The 17939-nt window shown below is 34.5% G+C and overlaps 1 protein-coding gene across 1 annotated transcript; it reads right to left on the bottom strand.

Moving 5' to 3' along the window:
• Positions 1 to 5308: 5308 nt before the first annotated feature.
• On the bottom strand, positions 5309 to 15662 carry YAB2 (Plant-specific transcription factor YABBY family protein). Its single transcript, XM_077369592.1, has 6 exons — positions 15234 to 15662; positions 9280 to 9399; positions 8634 to 8751; positions 7129 to 7177; positions 6931 to 7006; positions 5309 to 5672 (listed from the first exon to the last, which is right to left on the bottom strand). The coding sequence occupies exons 1-6, from the start codon at positions 15300 to 15302 to the stop codon at positions 5559 to 5561; spliced, it is 546 nt and encodes a 181-aa protein (XP_077225707.1). The 5' UTR covers positions 15303 to 15662; the 3' UTR covers positions 5309 to 5558.
• Positions 15663 to 17939: the final 2277 nt, after the last annotated feature.

The following is a 17939-nucleotide window of genomic DNA, read 5'->3' as shown; positions in this document are numbered from 1 at the left end:
TCATCATCCCACATCTTATTTCATTGCAGATCAGCGAGATCCATTTGGAGCCGTATTTTGATGAGATTTGGATTGTCCTGGTCATTTTCATCGACATCGCAGAATTGCTTAATAGCTAGTTTCTATCTCCTTGGAAAGCGAAAGGGCAAGGGTTATGGAGAGTGATTCTCCTCGCTACTATATGAGTGATATGGAAGGAAAGAAATGCTAGAATATTCGAAGGTATATTTGAAAGTCCCCTTTTCCTATTCTCTAAGGTGATCCCGTTAACTATGGGTAAAATTTCTTCCTTGCTTCACATTCACTTTTCTTATCGACCTATGGCAAGGATAGAGAGGTCTTGGGAGACCGGGAGATGATAGAGATTCATTTATCTAGATGGTACTCCCCCCCCCCCAAACACACCTCCCCCAGGCTAGGGAAGGTGAAGTTAAATTTTGTTGCCAGTCATCAACCCCCATGGAGATTTCTACACATTATTGAAGAAATTAAGGATCGAGCGGAGAATCAAAACATTCCTATCGTCATGTTAGAAGATCGGCTAATAGCGAGGCAGATCGATTGGCAAGAGAGGGAGCTAGAAGGGAGTCTATAGCCATTTTGACTTTCTCCCTCCATGATTTTTTGTTTTTATATTTAGGCTTTTTGTTGCTTTGTGTTTTTTCTTCATTTTCCTTACCTCCGGTTTGCGTATCTTTTGTTTCTTTCTACTATAATCTATTACAGTTTAAAAAATAATAATAAATCCATGTTTAAGAAAATTGATTTTTGGGTTACAATGAATATAAGGTGAACCGCCCCTTGTAGGTAGTTCACATCGATCATTGTAGGAAACCCTCATTTCGTCCCTGAAAAAAAAATGAGAACTGTACAAGTGTTAAAGTATAAAAGAAAAATAACGCCTTTCTCCAAGAGCTTAAGCTTTGGAGAAGTTGGTAAGTTAACATGGTATCAAAGCCAAAGGTCTCGAGTTCAAACCTCCCGCATAGCAAATATCCATATACGATATGTGATGGTCGGCCCAAAGTGGGACCACATGTGCCACGTGTTTGCCAAGTGGGCCACACACGCGTGCGGGGGAGTGTTAAAGTATAAAAGAAAAATAACGCCTTTCTCCGAGAGCTTAAGCTTTAGAAGAAGTTGGTAAGTTACAATAAGAAACAGTATAAGAAGTCTTCATATTTTCTTTGAGGTTATTGTGATATCACAAACCCAACATGGCCCAAATCCAGTTGACAATATAACATATATAAACAGACAAGAAACAAGATACTCCCAAGTTCTCACCCTTTTTTATTTCCATGATCATCACAGACCAAGAACTTATAAATGAGAAATTATATGGTGGCGGCCCTTTACATATAAAGGGCGGAGAGAGAAAAAATCAACCACGTTGATTTTTGATAAAGGTAAAAGTAAAAAAAGGGAGTTTGACCTGGATCAAAAATCAAGGGAGAGGGTTTTTTCTCTCTTTGCCCTTCTTGTTTGACGGTCGGCCACCATATAAAAACTCCTTATAAACAATGAAAACCAAAATTCAATAGAATAACATACGCCCATTTAACAAACAGGAAATGAGAGCATAATTACTCCTATAGGTGCTCTAAAATGAAGGACGCTCTTGCAAAAAAAGGGGATGAAAGGGCATCTCCCATTGGTTGTAAATCACCAAAGTGCAGTAGGTGGGATGAAAAGCTAGATAACATTAAATGCACTTTACAACCAATGGGGGCACCCTTTCATCCGTGTTTGTGAGGGCGCCCTTCATGTTAGAACACCTAATTTTATAGCTCCTCTAGTACTATTATTTGGTGTTCTAAAATGAAGGGCGCCCTTGCCAAAAAAAAAAGGATGAAAGGGCGCCCCCATTGGCTGTAAATCACCAAAGTGCATTAAATGGGATGAAAAGCCAAAAATGCACTTTAGTGATTTACAACCAATGGGGGGTGCAACTTACATATTTTAAGGTAAAATCCTGTTAATTCTGACTATTTACAGTGTTAGAGTGACTTTGATTTTATTTTTACTCATTTTAATTATGGAAAACACTTATAAAATGGGATCTGAACAGAAAATAAAGAGGTAAAAATGACTGAATATTTGATCATTTTCACATATTTTTGCACTTTGTGGTCTTCTTGTTCACGTGTAAAGTCAGAGGACCTCGTCTTTTTTTAATTTGGAAACCAAATCCCATTTCCCTAGCAGCTCTCTTTTATTACTATCATTCTTTTCAGGCTCACATTACAAGCTATAACGGTTTCATAAATAGGAGAGACGTATGTAGGGGGGGGGGGCTTTAATGCTCGTCCTTTGCTTATAACAAATGACAACAACACTACATACCTTCCCTCCCCAAATTGATGAGAAGAGGGTGGTGTGTGATAGGGAGTCATGTTTATTATTATTATTATTTACTATGGCTGTTTCCTTTTTTGTTTGAACATTATATTACGTGCATGGGTCCATACTCATTCCCAAGAAAGGAATTCGGTGTGTTATCAAATTCAAATTCAGTCTTTTTTTTGTCTGTAGTGAGAAAGATAGAGATCTACTTCCCATAAAATGGATTTGAAGTTGACACATGAATGCCAAAGGCTGCATCACCACATATCACTCACGGCAAGGGATTCAGACATAACATCTCTCTCTCTCTCTCTCTCTCTCTCTCTCTCTCTCTAATAAACCAAAGAAATGGAGCATGCCACGTAAGTAATTAGAGAAAGTGTAAAGCAAAAGTAGAAATTTTTTTACGTAAATGTAAATCCTCTTAGGCCCTGTTTGGATTGTAAGAAAAACACTTCATAAGGAAGATTTTTTTTTTTGTCTTTACATGATTTTGAACAAACTGATATGATTATGTTTGATTTAGAGTGATAGTATCATAAATTGGAAGTCCCTTTAAGTAGAACTTGAATAGGATTTGTTCAACTTATCTCTTTTCATACGTAAAAGAAGTAGGAAATTTTAGTAATATTTTCCTTTCCAAACTTTTTTCAGAAACTTACTTAAATCCAAACATGGAAGGCCTTATTGTAAGTAGAGAAATTAGAGTGGAAATTATTTCCAAACTAGCTCTAATTGTTTTTAAACATTTGGGTGGCGGAATAGTGAGAATTTGACGTGGGGGTGTCGGCACAAGTTAAAAGAGAAAATAAAAATAGGGCAGTGATAAACCGACCCCCCCAATATCTTAAATCGACCCCCCAATTTGAAGTGTGTCTGACAGAATAATGCATTGATACTCGCACCACGAAAAGGCAACTCCCCATCGAGAATCTGTCAAAGCTTCCCACCATTTGATATGACAGGAAAAAGACAGCCGAATTTCGTCAGGAAAAAAGAAACCCACTTGAAGAGACGTCTCAGATTCTGATATAATCATATCCAGCTTACACTGTTTTTGTAGTGTCCACCTTCTTCAAAGATTTAAATCATTCATTGGTTGGTCCTCCAATTGGATCTAGGACGCTCTATCGGATTTTGTGGCTACGTACCAAAATAATTTAGATATATATATGGATCCAGTGGACATGACCCAAATCATCCCAAATCATGTCATTTAGCATATGATCCGTTGGATCTATGGGACCGTCTAGGCCCATTGATAGCCCTACTCATATTAGGGAGCCTCGTAATTAACAGTCTTCTACTAACACACAATGCAATAGTGAGTTAGTGACCAATTTTTTTATGAACAGAAGGGGTGTCAATGTTTTTCAAGAAAAAAGATAAACAAAATGGGGAGAAAATCTAGGAAATGGGTGGAAATGATATTGGCACTTCCTAGTTTTTGTTCTCGATAACTTTTTGGGAAATGAATTGTAAACAACCTTTAATTAAAGCAAATTTCTATACTACGTATAAAGCCAGAGCCCATTGATTTCATAAGTTAGCGTAGACTGACCCATTGACCCATCTTCCCAACCCTAATAAAATTATAAAGCCTATGTTAATGTCAGATGTTGCCAGCTAGTTTAGCTAATATAAGTATAAAAAGAAGGAAGAGGAGAGTGCATTTAATAAATAAAGAAGGGAGTGCCCATATCAATTAGCCCATTCATATATTTTTCGTACAGTGTAGACAGCAGGCCCAGCAGGCAGGCATTTGTTTCTTGTCAATTCAAATACCGAGGCAGTTATGTGCCGTCGTTGGTGCCATCAAATTCGGTGTTTGTTTGGTATTGAAGATTGGGAGTGTGTAAGAAAAGCTTTGAGATTGACTCCAAACTTGTTCCCAAAAAACCAAAGGATCTCTCTCTCTCTCCCTCTCTCTCTCTCTCTCAAATAAGGAAAGGACTACCCTCCTTGCCTCTCTAACAAAAGGGTAAATAACCCAAAATACATCGACAAAGGAGGCAAAACCCACCTCTTATATGGTTTGAAGGATAGAATGTGTAGGCATTTAGGGATAGTTTAACCTCTCGAGTGGATAAATGGTGCAGATTTCAAGACCCCAGAAATGATAGGTAAGTTTTTTGCATGACTGTTTTAATCATGTTTTTCCTTTCGTTTGATACATGGAATCTATTGCATTTGATTTATAGTATAGCTCTTCAATTACCTCTATCTTTTCTTTTTATCATACACATGTGGAAGTAACATTTTAATATACTTTATGTTACTCATAAGTTCATAAATATACTGCTAAGGTCCTTCCAAACCCCATTTTCAATTTACCTCGGGTTCTCTATAAGAAGGGATTAAGTTCTAAATTATTTTAAAAGATACCAAAAAATTCTCACTTCTTCATAAACCTTAAAAGATAAACCCTAACATTCCTCTCTTACCCAATGCACCCAACAGCCCCCCTGTATCAAAGACCTCTTCATAGGAGAAGCATTTCTAAATCCAAAATCATTAATAGAATCCTCACTCATACGATTGCTTAATGGCACATTATTCATGTTACGCGTTCTAATGGGCGGGTAAAAAACCTGCCCTGACCCAACAAGGCCCAAGAAAAAGGCATGCTAGCTATTATTAGTATTCAAATAAACTTTGTCATTCAGGTGTAGGAATAAAGACAGATAAAATGATTTCATAGATTCAAAGTTATTTTAAACTCATTAACAACCAAAACATCTTCTTTTGCAGAAGGGAAAATATAGTTTATTTTGTGGATGTCATATATGCATTTTAAAGAATGCTCAATTTTGTGAATGGAAAACTTGTTTAGTCACATTTTTCATCTTTCTAACATAATTTCTGTTTTCTATGTGCACAAGAAATCATGCATCCTTCAATGTACTTGTAGCTTTTGACCTACTTGGCAAGGAATATTTTCAACTTCCACACAAAATAAAAGTAGAGAGAGAAAAGACATGTTTCAAATAGGATATAGTTCAATTGAGAATTTCACCACAAATGCAACTACTAGATTTAAAGATTAATCCATTCCTAGATATAAAACTATAAAACGAATGACCGAAGAAATAAACATATTAGGTAGTCCAATAGTTACTGAGTCTTGAGACAGATGGCTTGAGGATCCTTAGAATCTTATTTCAACAGAGGTACATGAAAACAACTAGTTTGTACTTACAAACTGCATCTTCTCAATAGAATCCTTTAGTCTTTTGGGCTCCTTCCCCAACAAAAGCCTCATCGAGTTTTACTTTCTTGTTTCCATCAAGGGTTAGCCCAAAATGAATGTGAGGGAAATGTGCCCACTGCAAACAAAATAGAAATTAAAAAAATGAAAAAAAAAAAAAAAACATAAAAAGAAAAAAAAAAACTAATTTAGTAAATCTAATTGATTCTATAGTTATTTCTAAAGACATTAATGCAACATGAAACTGTGTGATTCTACACAGTAATTTACATGGTAAATGGACTATAATGAATGTAAAAAATGAGGAAAATTACAGTATAGTGTTTTATGAGGAGAGGATATTAAATCAAAGGCTAACATGTTCTTATTGCAAGGAATAAATGCAAACTATTTTCAAACATATCCTTTTGGGCATGGCTATAGATTGCAATGAAAACATCATTAATCTGTACTAGTTTCAAGTTTATAATGTGTAGTCTCTTTGTTATCTGCTAATAATTCAAGCAAACCTTCTATAGAAAGAATTGCACTTATTGTGAATTGAACACCTAACGAAAATCTCCAAGATAATCAGCAGTTTTTGCTTTATATTAGATAGGGTTTTTATTAGGCTTCTAGAATTTTTTGAACAAAATATGTAGGAAAAGGGATCACTATAGTTAGAAACGGGTCAGCGATTTTTCTTTTTTCTTTTTTGATGTGTTAGCTAGGGTTAGGCAAGACCCCTACCAGATATCATTGATAAAAAAGAAAAAGAAAAAAGAAACAGCTAGGGGGGCTTAGAAGCCAACAGTCTCAATGGGATGCAAGGATCCCGTTGGGAACCAAAAGTACAAATAAGATACAAAAGTAGATTACAGCCTTGTGTAGGGGGTTCCATTTCGGTCTTCATCAATGATCTTGAGGAGGGATGGGGGGGCCAAAGAGGGGTCAGTGAAGATACCTTTGCAGGGTCAACGAATATGGTAGTACATTAGTGTAAAGTGTAATTCACAAGGTCCTAAAAGAAGGGAATTGACTAAAAGGTTCTTAAAAGTTAAAAGAAGGGATGAAATCAACTAAATTCTTGCAATCAGTGTATATTTGTAGATGTCATGCAATTTTAATTCCTCATAAACTCCTCATGGGGGAAAACAATGACTCTGAGGTTCTTTTTCCCTCAACTTTTAGTCCATCTGACCTCAATTGAATAATTGATAATTAAACAAAGTTTTAACCCTTAATTTGTACATAGCTAGCTAATTTATCCCCACAAGATAGATATCACAAATTTTACCCTCTAACATAGTAAATAGATCTCATTAACGTATCCATAATACATTAAACAAGATCATATTATTTATTACCCCGGTTACATGATCTTCTCTAATACTTACATTTTTTGCTGCAGTACTGAAAGCCTCCCTATGGCTAATGTCAGGATTACTAGCCTTTATCCTTTGGATCTCCTCCCTGTAAAAGAAGATGAATGAACAAAGAGTGCTAAATCTTACAACTCAACATCTAATGTTAGTGCCAAAAGCATGTTCTGTGATCAAGAGATGAAACTCATAAAATGAGAAGTAAAAACTCACTTAATAAACTTGTTATATGCAGAAGGAACACGCTGCCTTTTCTCTGGGGCTGCTTAGAGAAACATTCATGATAATAAGAAATAAATATTAGCTGAAATCCATAAAGTGTTATCCTTTTCTTCCTTTTCGTAAAATATCCATGATTTTTTCATATTTAAGAAATGTTATTGATATAGATGTCATAAATTACAAGGACCATGTAATTGAACATTGGCTTGCTTGCTTGTAGAGATGCATTTAAAAGTATAAGGATATAATTGTAATTGTAAATAAAAGCATTTTAGCTTTAATTTATGTGTTATTATATACGGACTCTCGCCATATTACACGAACCATATTTTGGACAGAATAACTGAAAAGTTCTTGAAAATTTTTAATTCTTTAAGGAATTTAAATAACTTGTACAATCCGAAAATTCTTGCATTTTTTTAATAAAATACGATTTCCCAAGTGAAAAACAAGTAAATTAAACATGATTTTGCTGAATAAATCATCAATTTCTCATATATATAGTTTGTAAATATCTTAGAAATTAAAAAGTACTAGAAGAATAAGTGTAATTTTCATAGAATTTTCTGTAGGATTCATTTCACAGAAAAGTGGCAAAGTATACATCTGGCTGCCAACCTGACGCCTACCCTCCTCCTTTATCCGGCCTTGGGATAGGCTATGAAAACACGGGAGGACCAAAAACAACTTGCGTAGAAACAGTGAGGAAAAACCTGAGGGCTAGGGACATAACAGAGAACATGACCTTGGATAGGATAGAATGGAAGAAAATGATCCATGTAGACAAACCAACTAGTGTCAAGAGTAAGAGTAGACTTAGTCAATTTGGGTCGGGTAGATCCGTTCACCTTCTCTATGAAAGTTTTCTAAAGGAGTCATTAGCCGACCCCAAGTAGTTTGGGACAAAGGCTTAGTTGAGAAAACAAAGTGTAATAAAAATTAATTTCAAAACCTAATTTAGAAAAACCATGTAAGCAACCATCCTTGAAAGCTTTTTATTGAGTCTTACCTAGAAAAATACGTGTGCGTGTGTGTGTGTGTGTGTTCGTGTGTGTGTGTGTGTGTGTGTGTGTGTGTGTGTGTGTGTGCACTCATACATACCAGATACGTGTGTCTATAAAAAATACTTGCATCATTTTAGAACTTTTCACAAACTCTTCACTTGGATTTCTCGTTTTTTTTATCTTCTCTCGTCAAATTATTCTCAAATCCAAATTTTGTAACCATCAATGAATGGAACTACATAGCAATAGCTCGGGACAAGTTCAACAATGGAATTGATTTCTCCTGAGATTATTTGAATTTGATAATTTCGGTCTATGATATGCATTCAACGAAAATTGTCAAAAGCTTTCTCCCATGAAAATTCGTCGGGGCATAGTTTTGTGACTACAGAAAGGGGACTCACTTTCATTTGGTGGACTTTAGAAGATTAATAGGTGGCTATCTTGGTTGAATCTTATGACAGATAGATAAAGGGTTAGAGAGAGATTTACGACGTATTGGGAGCATCCGTGGCTGATCTTGCTCTGTAGAGTCCAACATTGTAGTCCTATTGCCATTGGAAGAAGAACCACGATCCCTACCATAATTGTACGAATTGAGGTTTTGATTCTGCAAAATATTTCATCAAAAAGAGAAATGCATCACCCAAACAATACAAATATCTCTTTTTATTGTATGAATTCATTTTATGAAGAATTCCTTGTGGGTGGAAAATCATATTAATGCATTTGAAATCCTTCAGGTAAATCTAAACATATAGATATATGTTCCCTCCCATTTTAGAAAAAAAAAAATTACTATTCATGACTAAGAACAAAAAATTCATCAACATTTCCTCACAAAATCTCCTAAAAATAAGGGTAAAACTATGTGATTTTGAACATAAAAAAAGAAGAAGCAGTTTCTCTCCAATTGTTTAGAAAAGTCAACTTGTTTTTATTTAGGGTTCCTGCCCATCTTTCTAGTACAATCCTATAATTTATTTTCATAACAATATTGAACTTATGAAATAGAAGGAAAATATTTCTGCCTTATCATCAAACTACTGTTGCATTATCTTTTCTATTGTAAATTATATATTATTCTCTTACCCATAAAAAAAAAAAAGATAACCATGAAGGAAACAAATAATTCTACCTGAAGATCTTGAAAATGGAATGTTTGCTGTGAAGCTTCCATATTCACAGATAATAAATTAGCACAATGTCCACATCTGACTGTAACGATGTTGAACAAGTTCTTGCATGGAACACTTACCTGCAAAAAAATAAAAAATAATTATATCATAATAAATTATAATTATAAAATAAGTTCCTTATGATGAGTTGGTATTTTAAAAAGTTACATCTTGGAAAGTAGTGTTTTGAAAAATGGTGAAGTCTTGAAAAGTATTTTTGTATTAGAAAGAGAAGTTAGGCATTTCCTAGAATATCGTTAATGCTAAGTTATTCTATAAATTTGTCTTATGGGGAACATTAAGTTGTAAGTTGTGTTATCAAACATCATACGGGAACTACAACTAATATGTTGAATACATTTTTAAATAGCAAAAGAGCTAAGGAGTTTAGAGTCTTGTGGGTCTACGTATATGTTGAACCTATGGGTCATAAAATGAAGGAAAAAACAAGAAGAGAAAAGAAGAAAAGAAGAAAAGAAGAAAAGAAAAAGGCAAATTATCTTATAATTCATTCCATATACATAGAAGTCTACACTTGGCCCTTGGTTGTGTATCTCCATAGCTCCTTCATATACTTTTTTATGGTAACTTTATGCAACGAGCTATTTTTGTTGGTGCCAACAAGTGGTATCAAAGCCAGCTACATTTAGAATTAGAACAATCAATATTTGTCCTCAAAAGTACAATTTCAAAATTTTAAATATGTAAGATTCCAATTTTAAATGGGTTGTTATAACTGCCGAAGAAAAGATATTCGAGTCTAATATCTAAAAAAAATTAATTTTTTTTTTGATTTTTTAATCTGAGACTTCTACAAAAAGAGATCATAAGAGAAGTGATGGTATGTCAGAGTAGATTGTTTTCTCAAAATTCAAGTATCAAAAAACTCTTCTTCTTTTAATGTTTGGGTTGTAAAACTTGTATTTAGAATGATGATTAATTTTTATTTTTTTTTAAATCTATGGTAATTATAGTTTGGAATTTTTTAAGTTTAAGAGAAATAATCAAATATTTTTCTAGAGTGGATAACAATCTTCTACTCTATATCTAGGATTATATTTTCATATGATAATCAAGAAATATTAAATTTAGTAAATCTAGGAAGAGATTAATATTTTTGTATTATTTCTCAAGTTGGTTTTTTAGACAAGTGTCTTCAATTGTGAGATGCAAAAGAGAACAATTTCCTTCTCTTATGAAAAAAATCTCAAAATGGGTGTAAAAGTATAAAAGTACTTGTAAAATCATGTTCTCAATGGTCATTAAATGATGCTTAACCAGTGCCCTTAAGGCACTCGTTAACAAAATGTAAATCTACAATAAATTTACACAGGGATTAAGAGTTTTACATGGCTTTTGAGTCTTTTTTCTCAAACAATGTGTAGATTTACATTTTCAATGCACCTTAACGGGGGCAATCGTTAACAAAACCCTTAATTTAAAGCCTCCTGTTTATAAAGTTTGAAAATAATGCTCTGACCTTATACACATTTTTAAAGATACATTTAAAGTCGGTGACAATGAGCTTCACAATGAATATTTTGAAAATGGCTTCAATACTACAAAAGTTGAAGAAAGCCCAACACAAGTTGTTATTTATTTCCTACTAGAATGCTTACCCTATCATTTGATGCAACGTTAACTATCATCATATCATGGAAGAATAGAACAAGTCGAAGCATTGAAGAATCACATCAATTTTCTCAAAGATGGAATTACCAAGTTCAAAATGAAGATCCCATATAATGCAGAAGTTCATGTAGCTAATGGTTAAAGTTTTTTTCTTCTTCTTTTTCCTTTTTTGTCAATTTTGACTTAAGGGGTAGTGTTGGAATTTGTTAATTAAACTATCATGTATCTTAAAAAATTGTATCTTTGAAAGTAGTATTTTGGAAAACTGTCATAAAAATTAATTCTGTATTCGAAAGTGAAAGTCGTTATGAATTCCCTGGAATGTCATTAGTGCTAATTTATTTAATCAAAGGGTCTTAAGGGGAATATTAAGTGGTTTTGTATTGGAAAGAGAGGTATTCTTAACTTGTGTGTGTGCTAGTGATATCCACACAACCATGTTTTAGCAATGGGACTACTGACTTTATTTTACACTTCTCTAATTGGCTGTTGTGATCTTTTTTGGGAATAGTAATAGCCTTTGAACGCTGGTTAAAAATGTAATGCAAGCTGAGTTTGTCCCTTTATCAAAACATGGTGGTGAGACACACACACAGAGTGTGTGCATGGGTGGGGTTGAGGATAATATTTCCACCTTTTCTAGCATTTTCACCCCTCTAAGCCCTCTTGTTTATTTCTTGTCTAAAAGTAGATGCATTTGCACCTACTTGCGTTTGTATTTCCCTAAAAATAATGTCATTTAATGGAAAAAACAAAAGGGAGGTTAAAATACTGAGAAAGTGGGTGGAATGTATGCGGAGAGAGAGAGAGAGAGAGAGAGAGAGAGAGAGAGAGAGAGAGAGAGAGAGAGATTACCATTGCTATCAAACACCTCCATGTGTAAAGTGACATGAACTAACCATTAGATTTCATGTTCTCTTTCTTAGAATTTTATAATTGCTGGTTTGATTTCGAAACAGGCATTTGAAGAAAGCTGAGCTTTATGATGATGAATGATTGAAAGGAGATCCTATGAATAATTGTTCATTTTATCACTTCTTTTTCTCGACGAAAACCATTATCAAAGAAATTTTGAACGAGGAAAGATAAGAAGAAGCATGAAAAAACAACATATGGGTTGACATCTAGAGGACCCAAACTCATTAACTCCTTTACATGTGAGAGGTAAAGAAAAAGATGGTGAAAATAAGGTGCCATTGCTAAAGCTATATAATTGGCGACAGTAACAATAACCGTCACTATAAATGACTTACAACGATGTTTAATTATCCATCACGACAATTGGTTTTTCTTTTAGTGACGTTAAGTGGCCCTCAAAGTGGTTTTTATAGAAATAAATCTAGCAAAATAAAAGATAACTTTTTTAACCAAAAAAAAAAGAAAAAAGAATGTGGCCATGGGGAGAACCTCAAAATTTGTAATAAAAGTAATACAAAGAGCACTAACCGCCTTTCCTCGAGAGCAAAAATAGGGATGATGTTGAAGTATAAATGATTAAATAACACCAACTCTAACAACTTAAGCTTTTGGCATAATTGGATGTTTCGCATGGTATTAGAGCTATTACCTCACGAAAGGTCCAGGGTTCAAAAACCAACAGCTCCTTGATATTAAAAAGTCCATGTGTACGGCCAACCCAAAAAAGAGGGACGACATGTGGGAGGAAATGTTGAAGTATAAATGATAAAATAACACTCTAACAGCTTAAGGTTTTGGAGTAATTGGTTGTTTCAAAGATGAAACCCTAAATAACACCAATCATAGGTTACCTAAGATTGGGCGGCTATTGCTATGTGCTATATTCCGGGTCGATATTGAGATTTTGTTTGGCACAACTTAATCAATGATCCGGGATTGAGCCTCTAGCTCAATGGTCAAGGCTTTGTTCTTCAACCTAGAGGTTGGAGAATCAATCCCAACTTACCTACCAAAATAACTTTATCAATGAGCCTCTACGAGATAATTGATAATTTTTTCCAAAGATTTAGTGCTTGAATCTCATATATTTACGTTATTTGGTGCTAAAATCCACTTAACAATATCACGGATTATAGATTTGAGTCTCTATCAAGGGACAAGTAAAGATGAAGATATGGGTATTTGTTCTAGTTTCTTAGTAAATTATAACTTGATTTATTATATTGTTCAACTTTGGGACAGAAAATCCTTAGGGCAATTACAACATCAACACGCACACACATGCCTGCAAACACATTTCAATTTGAAATATAAGCACTCTGATTAACATCTTTACATTTTTCAACATCTTTATCTTTGTTTGGTTTTGTGTATGGGTCTGTGTAGGTGTGTGGGTGGATGGGTTGTGTGTGTGTGTGGGGGGGGGGGGGGGGGGGGGGGGGGGGCGGTGATGTAAAATCAATAGTAAAACCATACCGATATATATATATATATATATATATATATATATATATATATATATATATATATATAGAGAGAGAGAGAGAGAGAGAGAGTAAAATCATAAACGAAAAAGACGATTTTGCGTACTTCAATCACCAATTGAGAGATCAAGTCCAATAATTTCACACTTAATCTCATTCAACAATGTAGACATTGATCTCAAATCCATGATTGCCCACATAAGTTCTTACAACAGAAAGAAGCGATATCTACTAGTTAAAGAGAAGAGAGTCTATTATTTTTCCATTAAGGTTGTATCTAATAGTTTAAGCTGTGGAGTTAAAATCCATTTTATACCACATACAGATTTTAACATGAAACATTGGATCAAGATAACTTTGTTGGTTGTGGAACTTGTATCATTAGAAACTTTTTTGGGATCATCTTATGGATAACTGAACATAGAGAGATGGCTTCCTGTAAAGGAGAATACAAATCGCTATATGTGCTGATAAAGGTAATATTTAACTTTAAATTAGATCTTTGACAAGATCTAATCATCAAATATAACTAATGTATAGTTTTTTAATATAAATGGTCTTCTTGTTAGCTGTGGAAACACCATATTGTATGGTTTCCTTATTAAGTATCACCTATGATTATAAACTCTCATACACGATATCATGTAGAACATTCGAGTTTCTTTATCTGTTACAATTTCATGTAGGTCATTAGAAATGTTTTCCATTACAGATTGAAGGCAAGACCCCTTGAGTGGATGCTATGTTTGTATGTTTCTGAGATCTTCATTTAAAAAATTTAGGTCAACTAAAAGTTTCTCAAAGATGAAAACTTCCAATTAGTTATTTTATCGCCTTCTAATGACCATGAATTAAAGGTATGTTAGCAATAAGCCTAAAAACTATGAAAAAATTAGGTGAAGGTTGATTTCGTACTTTCAACGGCTTTATCGGTAAGGTCAACTCTCAATGAGGGCATTTCTTCCTTTTCCATCTTTTTCTCTTCACCTTGTTTTGCTTTTAATAATTATTGCTCCCTAGAAAGAGCTATAGCTGGGAGTTTCAAGGTGAATAAAAACAAATTAAATAGATGGTTAATCGATACATTTTCTCTAAGTTTTAGGATTTTGGTTTCTTATTTTGTTACAGGCTTTGGGGCCAAATTTCCTTTTAGGGATAACTATAAATCATAAATATCTTTTAAGTGAAACTACAAATTAAAGAGATGGGTATTCCTCCCATAGTCTCAAAGATATGGAATTTTAATTCCAAATATTATTTAGGCTTGGAGTAAAAATCGGCTTCACAATAGACATGAAGAAACATAAGAATTCTTGTCTTTTTTTTTTTGGAAGTTGTAGTTATCTAAACTCATCAGATTGTTTAGACTTTAGGCTAAAACCCAGTTAAAGATAAAGCATAGATTTGTTGACAATACATATAGAACCTCATTTTAATGAAGATTTATAATTCCGATTCGTTATGTTCTTTTAGGCGTTCGGGGTGAAAACCGCTTAACAATAGCCATGAAGTACAGATTTATTTACAAGAAACAAAATCATACTAACTTCTATGAAGTAATGTTGACTTTATGCTTGAGTTTCTAGATGAAAAAATTTATCATTTCCCCAAAGATTAGGAATTTTAATTCGTCGTAGCATTTAGGCTGTGTGGCCAAAACGAACTTGAAAAAAAATAAAATAACCATAGACAAATGGATAAGGCAATTGTTGGGTTTCATATTTTCAACAGGTTGCTCTGGGAATTCATGGAGAATTACAACATATTCAGGAGACGGGTGGGTTAGCTTATCGATTATTTTCTCGAAGAACTAGATTTATGGGTGGCTTTACCAATTACACCCGGAGGAAAATTCAAAGTTAAAGAAAGAAGTCATGTACCGCTAAGATGGTGTTGCATAAGTTGCAGTGGATGTAGCAAACGCGTTCGGACACGACATCGACCGACATTTCTGCGATGGCTAGATCTGAGAAACTGTTCTGCAAAAGAAGATGAACTAGTACAAGAACAAAAATAAAGTGAGGAGGAGAAGGTGTTTGTATAGAGAGAGAGAGAGAGAGAGAGAGAGAGAGAGAGAGCGTTGGGGAGGATTTATGTGTAGAAAGAGATGGGGGTGGTCGATCTGGTTGAGTGGGAAAAGGGTTAGATAAGTGGTTTTATGATGTGGAAAGCGGTTTTGAGATAATGGATAGCTGTTTTATGGGAGGACAGGTAAAGGGTTGTGAGGGTTATGAGTGAGTGAATGAATGAGTGGGTGTCCACTCCATTTGCTTTCTGGCGGACGAGGGGGGCGAGATTGATATTAATGAAGGAAAATGAATGTGTGTGTGTGTGTGTGTGTGTGTGTGTGTGTGTGTGTGTGTGAGAGAGAGAGAGAGAGAGAGAGAGAGAGAGAGAGAGACAATTCCAAATAAAATCCTCCTTCCAAACTCCAGTAAATTCTATGAAAATTAAGTTTCTAAAGTACCCATGGAACCTTAAATGGCTCAATAGAACTTGCTCATGGCTGTTAGTAGTGTAGTTATAGTAGTCGTTGAGAAAAAAACAAAGTCGTGTAGTTATAGACTTATAGTAGTAGTAAACCAATAGGAAGGAGCAGTACGTACTTCAGATTTTAAGCTGGTATGAAGTGAACTTAGAAGAGGTAGCATTACTAAAAGTAGAAGCAAAGGCAGCACTAGCTTAGTTACTAATCCAAATGACTATGATGGTGATGTTTGATTTTAGGGTTCAGTGAAAGCACAACAGGCGTCGCCTTGTGTGACTATGTCCATGGCCGAAGGCTATCCGATAGGCTAAGATTACAAAGTAGAAACACCCAAAAAGTCTACTTATAGAATCCCAACCCTAATCCAAGTTCAAAAATTTCACCCAAATTATACAGTTTTCACATGATGAAGGCACCCCCATGTGGTGGATTATTCCATTCTTCATAGATGGCTTATCAACATTAGACCTCTGTGGAATGTCCCCCTCTGTAATTTGATGTGGATTTTTACATACAATTTGTATAGTTGTTGTCATAAAATATTCTATATCACATGATGAAATTAACCTTGGAATTTTGCAATTCATTTGACCCAAGTGACTTTTCTTTAACTTGGTCTCATTACAAGAAAATGAAATAGGTTTAAGTCACTTTATAGAAAGGACATAGGCTGTTGGTGAAGGTCTCTTTCTTCTACGGAAGCTGTTGTCCTCATCACTACTGGTATGCAGCAACATTAAGCCGGTACTGTTTACTTTTTTTCTTTTTCTTATTTTTTATTTTTTACGTTGTTATTAGAAGAGAAATTTTAAAAATAACAAAAGTATTGGGTTACAGCTCAAACTCCAACTAAATGATTTGGAGTTTGAAGAAAATTATTACTCTACACCACACTGCCATAACTTATAAGATTCTGGTTTTTCAAATGATAAAAATGACTCTAAGATGAGAACAACTCTGCACAAAAAGTGGTGTTCTTCATTTTAGTTGACTGTTAAACCCTTCTAATGAATTCTAACAGTATCTACCAGAATAATACAAGTCTCTACTATCTGGGTTTTCAAACAAAAGGAAGTCATACAAAAACATGAGGATTTTTAGCTTTTTGGGTACTCCACAAGTTGATAGAAAACCCTAATATCATAAGTTTCATGAAAAGAAAGAAAGAAAATCTATTTAATTAAGCATGGAACTGTCTTTCACAAGGTGAGAGATGTTCTACTCAGATGCATGCCTACACCCTTCTTTTAGAAAGAGACTCTTTGTTGGCATGTGGAATTTAGGTGTGTGATGTTTGGTGATAAGACATCCCCATGTAGCTTGCCTTCTTCAATACACACAAAGCAACAGACAGAGATTACAGGGAGGGCCTTGCTTTCTTTCCCTGTCCATGTTTCCTTTTTCAATTTTAGAGTCAAGCAAAAGGGTAAAGAATCAACCAAATGGCAAATCCCAAATATAAATGAATAAAAAAAAAACTGCAGTAGATACACACACCCTACGTCCTTGTTCTGGTAAAGACACCCTTTTTTTTTTACTTGTAATTATACTTCTATAATTAAAGGCATAGTACGTTTGGTTGCACAAAAGCCAAGGAGGCTTAGGGATTTTGCTTGAAATTTGGGTGCCATGTTAGCAAAATCCCCCATTTGGTTGCCAATATAGCGTTGAACTCTCTTGAGACTCCCTTGGATGTCTCATAGGTACTTATTGCATGTCTACTTTTGTCGCATTCTTGTCCCATCCTTGTAACATCCAAGCCAAAATCCACCCAAAAAATAAATGATTCAGGTGCATTCCCGCTACAATGCTGCTATCCGATTTTCAAGGTGATTTTTAGATTATTAGATGGAAGAATATGGAAAAATGGTAAAGTAGAAAGTTGTGGCGTTTTTGTGATGTTTACAACAAGTATATGCACTCTTAATTTGGCTACGTGGTGAGTGAGATATGACTATTTTAGTTGACTGTGTCATTCCAAGTCTATTTAATGCGTTTGTGAGTTACTAAGTTATTAATGAGTTTATAAGTCCCTAAACTAGTTAGTGGGCTAGGTTGAACGTTTTTTTTCGTGTATTTCTCCATTAAAAGTGCACCA

Source organism: Tasmannia lanceolata, unplaced genomic scaffold (genome assembly GCF_043159265.1).
Source record: "Tasmannia lanceolata isolate RefF3 unplaced genomic scaffold, GAP_Taslan_0.1 ptg000029l, whole genome shotgun sequence".
Taxonomy (NCBI): domain Eukaryota; kingdom Viridiplantae; phylum Streptophyta; class Magnoliopsida; order Canellales; family Winteraceae; genus Tasmannia; species Tasmannia lanceolata.
Note: the sequence above shows the minus strand (reverse complement) of the source record. Positions and strands in the feature narration are given on the sequence as shown.

Bases quoted from the DNA above. Each gene is read 5' to 3' on its own strand.
- YAB2 (XM_077369592.1), bottom strand. From the start codon at position 15,302: ATGTCGGTCGATGTCGTGTCCGAACGCGTTTGCTACATCCACTGCAAC. The intron at 9,400-15,233 runs GTACATGACTTC...ATTTTTTTGCAG, and splicing joins TATGCAACACCATCTTAGCG to GTAAGTGTTCCATGCAAGAA. The intron at 7,178-8,633 runs GTAAATCTCTCT...TTCTCTAAGCAG, and splicing joins ACGGATGCTCCCAATACGTC to CCCCAGAGAAAAGGCAGCGT.